The sequence below is a fragment of the Ciona intestinalis genome, chromosome 13 (assembly GCF_000224145.3).
Source record: "Ciona intestinalis chromosome 13, KH, whole genome shotgun sequence".
Classification (NCBI taxonomy): domain Eukaryota; kingdom Metazoa; phylum Chordata; class Ascidiacea; order Phlebobranchia; family Cionidae; genus Ciona; species Ciona intestinalis.
Window position 1 is genome coordinate 932,781 of NC_020178.2, and position 7,065 is coordinate 939,845.

Below are 7,065 nucleotides of genomic sequence, written 5' to 3' on the forward strand. Positions count from 1 at the left end.
TTTAATATTGATATAAAATGTAACAAGCCTGGTATAAAAATATTAATATTGCATAAAATATAACAATTTTAAATAACATCACAAATTGGTAGAAAATATAACAATTCTAGTATAAAAAACAACAATACTGTATTAATATAAAATATAAAAATATTGGTACAACAATTTTGTGTGACAACACCATTTTACAACATAATAACAAGACAATAATCATCATCAAGTCTATGGTGGAAAATATATGCATGTTTACTGTATAGCCTATACACTGCACTAAACGTATTCACCGCAAATACAGTTCTTAATAATACCAAAACCAATAAGGACAATTAGTTAAAATCTAAGTATAAATTAATACAGGTTTGCATGATTAAAACCTTCGAGATGAAAATTCAACTAAATTTAAGTTTATTATTTCAGGCAGCTCAACGTTTTTCACAGCTTTACTGCAGAAATGTCTTGATAAGGATTACGTCGCAATTTGCAGGTTCTTGTTCGTAATATTAATGTTCTTATGTTCTGGCGTAATTTGTATAAAAACAAATAAAACATTTAGTGTTTACTTTATACCATTTAGCCAAATGTTTTTGTGAGAATTTAAACAACTTTAAGTTTATTGGCCAAGAACATAAAGGTACGCATTGGTAGCAGCAATGAGTCTCAAACTTGTAACTTCTGGTTTAATTGCATGTATTGCTAACCACTATTCCCCACACAACTAAATAAAAACATACTAAATAAAAACATAACCCGGTGTAAATGTACATAATTCAAACCAACCAATCAGATCCACTATTTTGGTTACATGACTATATTGACAACTATGATTGGACAATTTAAATCCTTCTCCTCTAGATTTGTTCCTCGTACATCCGCAAGCATGAGGAACATCGCTCTTCTACCTCAGAGGGAGGAAATTGATCCTGAGACTTCGGAGCAAATTAAACCATCCGGATTTTTTATCGTTTATCTTCCATTTGCTGATGATGTGAGGTAAGGACTTGACAGTGAGCATGAGGTGTATGAATACATGAATACACCGTATGAATACACCGTTGGTTCAACTTAACAGTGAGCATGCAGTGTATCAATACACCCGTGTTATATCTTGACAGTCAGCATACGGTGTATGAATACACCATATATGTCTGCTGTATAAGAAGACACCCATGTAATAACTTGACAGTGAGCATGAGATGTAATGTATGCATACTCTAACTATCCAGTATAAAGAAACGCTTATATTTTACCATAGAGAGACAGAGCTTCCAGAAGAGCAACCATCCCCCTCAGAAGAACAAGTACAATCGGCAGAATCCATTATAAGAAAGTTACGATTCAAATATGATCCAAACAGCTTTGACAACCCAGCACTGCAGACACATTACAAAAACCTTGAAGCGATGGCATTGGAGAAAGAAGCACCTGATCCTGTAACTGATCATACAGGTTTGAATGTAATGGATAGGTTATTTCATTGTGAAGTTTCAAAAAAATATCCGTTACTGGTCGGGCAAAAAAGGAACAGAGCAAAAATGTAAAAATACCTAGAGAAAAAGTGATAAAACCATGACAGTAAGCATGAGGTGTATGAATGATCTGAAATATTCTAATTTTTTTGTGATCTTGAAGACCAATGTTTTGTCTGCCATAGAATGAAACATCATCAAGGTTCGGTGTTCAGTGTCTTGTTCAAGGACACATACACCGACAATGGCAGCAGCACCAAACCTTGGGAGTCCTAACCCACCGATCTAGTGGCAGATGTTTATTAATATTTTGTACCCTCAGCACCAGATGTGGAAAGAATTGACAGAAAAGTTGGGCCACTGGTTGAAACTTTCAAAAGTTTAGTATTCCCACAAAATTACGATCCTACCAAAACAGCAACTAAACATAAAAGCAATCAGACCACCAGAGAGAGCAAGAGAGCAAAAACTGAAAACGCAGAGGTAAAATAGGAGTAACATAGAGTAGTTATTCAATACCAAGCCTTGAGATAAAATGTGATCTATTTCTAAATCTGGCCAGGATTTATACCCTTATTGTTGGGACTATCCTTGTTGCGTCATAACAGAATATACCAACTGCTACTAAATGTGCAACAATAAAATTAAGTGAGTGAGGTCCGGCTGTGTGGCACGCCATGGGAGCTGAAATTTAAGCCAGAATTGGCTCATTAACCGACTCCCAGGGTGCTACAACCTGTTAGTGGCCACTGGGTTGTTAATGCAAACAATGGGGTGATGAGCCAACTTGTCAAAATCCCTGTTCAACCCTCCTGCCACTCCGTAGAACCTCACCCATATAGAATATAATGAGTAATGACACCAATGTTTGGTCTTTATAAAAACTGAAAAAAAATCAACTAATTTCCAGGTTAACATTCAAGAAGCTGTTAATAACAATGCACTTGGTAAATACACTGTGGTTCAGTTGAAAGAGATATGTCGAGAATTGGAAGTTAAATGCACAGGAAAGAAGGCTGATCTTATATCTGCTATAACTGCTTATTATGAGTGAATTTATTGACTTTTAGAATAAACATTTCTGTAAACTTTGATGGTGTAATTTTATGGTCATTCAGGACTTGAAGCTGATACCATTGTCAGCGTATGTCTTCGTGGGCAGGACACTTAACGTAATTCAACCAAGTGGTCACTTATGTGTTGTCTAAATTGTTCGTGACACATAAAATAAATCCCCCAAAATAATCACCCACAGTAAAACTACAAAAACAATGAGTAACTTACATAAGATTTGAACCTTGGACCCTTGGTACTTTGTGGTTCTTGATAATATCCAATATATCTACGTGTGTCAATAATTAGAACATATATATTATCATTATTAAAAGTTACATCTGAAATATACAAGCAGATTGTTAATGAAATAAAGAAAATCTCTACAAAACTTAAAGGTTGAAAATGCGCGACACAGAAGAACATACAAAGTTTATAAAACACAAACATTTCAATTCATAAACTCATCTACAGAAAGTTAAAAAGTGAATGTCGTTGAAATTTACTGAAGTGTTGGTTAAATACAAATGTGAAAAGTGGTGCAACCAATACAGGGTGATTATTCTGTTTACATGCAAACTGTAATTGCGGCAAAATCCTGAAGTGATAATAAAGGATATAACATTAACATTTAGGACATTGGGATACTGTCAGGGGTTGCTTGTACCAACTTTTGAAAAAAAGAGTGACATTATATGTTTAAGCACCCCTGTTTCATACATAAACGATTTTACCCTGCTGTTAGGTGTCTGTACAACAAGCAGAGCCAAAGTATATGCATTCACCAATATATTGCATTAATCAATAAAATGTTTGACAACTATAGGTGTTACGGCATTATAACAATGTCACACCAGATTCTCTGAACATCCAAAAACGTGACACACATGACCAGCAGCAGTGAGTTTAGAACCCAGTATCTTCAAAAACATAATTTCACATTCTTGTGCTGGATTTCCTCGATTCACTTTCGGTTGCAAACCTTTTCAGCGAGCTGTGCTCTCTACTGCTCGCGCGTTGGAAGTGGTGAATATTCACACACCCACTTGACCACCAACTGGAGCTAGAGAAGCAGGGTAGTAATTGGCACGCCCCCCTAACCCATGTATCCCGTACACGCTTGTTGTAAACACAAAATAAAATGAATAAAAACAATCCCTGGAAATAAATTTTCCAGTTTAGATTCGAGAAAATGAATAAGTAGCAGCAGTAGCATATAGTGTTTATTCTTAAGTAATGAATGAGTGTAACTATCTTTGGTATTCTTGCATGGCGGGGCAATGACAGTCATTACATGGATCTGTTTCATACACTTCATGCTCGCTTACGAGTTACCACGTATGTAACTTGTATATCCTCGCAAAGCTGGGTAATGACAGTCGTTATAACACCGGTGTTCCATTTCATACACCTAGTTCCAGCTTACGAGTTACCACGTATGTAACTTTGTGGGTATATTTTTTCAGCATGGCTGACAACTTATACAACCTATTAGTGACCACTGGGTCGAAGCAATTGTTAAACAAAACCCTCTAACCTGGCTAGAGTTAAGCACTACATGTATAGTCCGTGTAACGACCACAAACGTATCATTTTCAACAACGTTGCTAAGAAACCCAATCGCCCACGGCAACCCTAACAAAGTCGTCATGGTAACCACGTTGCAAAGTCGTTTGCGTAACGTCACTCTTTTAGCTGTTGATTTGACCTAAGTATAAATTGATAAATAATGTTTAATATAAAGTGATAGACAACTCTGAAATTTAAACACAGGTGTCTTATGTATATGCTGTTGTTGACAGGCATATCTGAAGAATTGCCAAAAGACCCATTTAAACCTATTGCGCACGGTACATAGTGGCTTCATATATCTCATGCTCACTGTCAAGTTAGGATACTTTCATGTTAAACCTTGGGGTGAAAAACCAAGGGGTTTAATACACAAGTGTTGCACACCATACATGGTGTATTCATACACCTCATGCTCACTGTTAAGTTATAACATGGATGTCTTCTTATACATCAGACACACATGGTGTATTCATACACCTTATGTTTTTACCAATATATTTACCTTTTCTCTGCCATAACTGAGGGAGTAAGTCACAGTGGCGAAAACAGCCACATTGAAGAGCAGAATGATTGCAACAGGGAGTAGAAATCCAAAATGAAAAGCATCTCCATGTGGCCAGCATATGTCGGGACTTAAATAACTGGATGACCAATCTAAAGTAATGAAATATTCTATAGAATTATCAATTATGATACAATTCTTATGAATAAACCAATATCACTTATATATCTTTTTATGGTGGACAACATAAAGCTATTACACAGTTAGCTGCTGTAGCTTGGAGAAAACAATACCTACAAAGTTACAAACTTGTAAGCGGACATGAGGTGTATGAAACAGAACACCCGTGTTATAACAATTGTCGTTTTCCGACCACGCAAGAATAAATAAGTTACATTCATTCATTAATCTATTCCTTTAAAATATGATAAATTGAATACCATGCTACTGGTAAGTAATATACATGGTAACTTGTAAGCGGGCACGAGCTGTATGAAAGAGAACACCTGTGTTATAACGACTGTCGTTTTCCAGCTATGCGAGGATAAATAAAGTTACATTCATTCATTCACAGTATGCACAATTGTGGGTAATAGTTTTTATATGCAAACCTTAAACAACAAATCTACCAATTACTAACCTTGGCTCTTATTTTCCGTCTCATTTGTCAACAATCTTCATAAAAACAATATTTTAAATATTTTTGTTAAATATTTAAATAAACAGTTCTGTTAAATATTTAAATAAAACTAATCATGTTTTTAAGTAATAAACTACCAATTCAAGACATTTAAACTGTGATATTAACAGGTAATGTATCAAATCTAGGCTAAATTTATTATCTAAATCTGATTCTAAAACATAGTCTGCCTCACTGTAGGACCTCACTCATATAGAATGGAATGTGCATATACATTGTTGGAGTAATGGGCCAACTCTGGTCTAAATCCCAGGTCCCATGGTGTGCCTCACTGTAGGTCCTCACCCATATAGAATAGAATATACAATGTTGGGGTAATGTGCCAACTCTGGCATAAACCCCCAGGTCCAATGGCATGCCTCGCTGTAGGTTCCACCCATATAGAATAGAATGAATACTCACCCATATACAAAGTAATGGTCCACCTTACACACACAATACAACACAGTGAACCCCACCACACATGCTGGGGTAAGATAGGAGAACACACAAGCCCGTCTTATAAAGTGGGGGTGGCTCGTTTTCGGACCAAGAACTAGAAAAATACAATAAAGTGAAACTATTTGATTTATAAAACAGCTATCCTGGCATTTATCACAAGCAAACATCAGTTTGTAAACTGTTACTGTCATTTATATTACATCTATTTTATGAAGATTTTCTTTGATATTTCAATGTCCTATATAAGTCTTTTTAAATAATGTGAATGACACTCAGAAAACATTTTATAAAATGAATGTAATACGAAAGATTACAAACTTAAGTTTTGTTGTTAAGTTTGTTAGAAAGCTTGTAATAAAGTTAAAAAAGTTAGGATGCAAGAACCGCTGAGCCACAGCGCCGGAACAAAAACATAGAAAAATTAATCTAATAATCTATGGTAGTTTACTAATTTACCTTGTACAAGTAACACATACATTGTGTAGCTCTCTACTGACATCCAGCACCAAGCACACAACCAGAAGAAATGCAGCAAGGTGGCGATAGTGAGACAGGTGGTGAAATTTTGTGTAGCATTAATCCCACATACATAAAGTAGATATGAAAAAAGCAAAGTCATGCTTAGGTGGAGTAGAATGTGCTGAGTAATGTGACGGTGCAGTTTTCTGTAGATAGGTTGTATTATATTTCTATGTTTGTATGTTAAACACACCTCATGCTTACTGTCGAGTTATAACATGGGTGTCTTCTTATACACCAGACACACATGTGTATTCATACACCTCATGCTCACTGTCAAGTTATAACATAGGTGTCTTCTTATACACCAGACACACATGATGTATTTATACACCTCATGCTCACTGTCAAGTTATAACATGGGTGTCTTCTTATACACCAGACACACATGTGTATTCATACACCTCATGCTCACTGTCAAGTTATAACATTGGTGTCTTCTTATACACCAGACACACATGGTATATTCATACACTTCATGCTCACTGTTGAGTTATAACATGGGTGTCTTCTCATACACAAGACACACATGGTGTATTCATACACCTCATGCTCGCTGTTGAGTTATAACATGAGTTACTTCTTATACACCAGACACAAATGTTAGTTAACTATGGTTAAAATACAAGACACACAACTTACTTAAACAAAGCATGTATGATGATTGTAGCTACAAGACCAACTATGGATAAACCACATCCAATGTTTGAGATGTAATCAAGAAAAATTAAGTTGTTTCTTTGTGTGTTAAGTTCGTTTAGGTTCCCTTGTGATGTATTGTCTGGAAGAAAATGAAAATGAAATAAAAGTCT

The 7,065-nt window shown here is 35.6% G+C and overlaps 2 protein-coding genes across 2 annotated transcripts in view; one reads left to right on the forward strand and one right to left on the reverse strand.

The window, feature by feature from the left end:
* LOC100177452 (X-ray repair cross-complementing protein 5) overlaps positions 1-2,560 on the forward strand; it is a 7,748-nt gene extending 5,188 nt beyond the window's left edge. The window contains exons 12-14 of the mRNA XM_002122525.5: positions 1,253-1,446; positions 1,789-1,949; positions 2,377-2,560. Of these exons, the coding sequence (XP_002122561.2) occupies positions 1,253-1,446; positions 1,789-1,949; positions 2,377-2,520 (499 nt within the window). The 3' untranslated portion in view covers positions 2,521-2,560. The remainder of the gene's footprint in view (positions 1-1,252; positions 1,447-1,788; positions 1,950-2,376) is intronic.
* Positions 2,561-3,150: 590 nt separating this feature from the next.
* The window catches only part of LOC101243310 (adhesion G-protein coupled receptor G6-like), a 10,256-nt gene continuing 6,341 nt past the window's right edge, over positions 3,151-7,065 (reverse strand). The window contains exons 15-21 of the mRNA XM_026837333.1: positions 6,324-6,399; positions 5,696-5,828; positions 5,234-5,268; positions 4,594-4,763; positions 4,106-4,227; positions 3,566-3,677; positions 3,151-3,189 (exon numbers count right to left, since the gene is read on the reverse strand). Of these exons, the coding sequence (XP_026693134.1) occupies positions 3,151-3,189; positions 3,566-3,677; positions 4,106-4,227; positions 4,594-4,763; positions 5,234-5,268; positions 5,696-5,828; positions 6,324-6,399 (687 nt within the window). The remainder of the gene's footprint in view (positions 3,190-3,565; positions 3,678-4,105; positions 4,228-4,593; positions 4,764-5,233; positions 5,269-5,695; positions 5,829-6,323; positions 6,400-7,065) is intronic.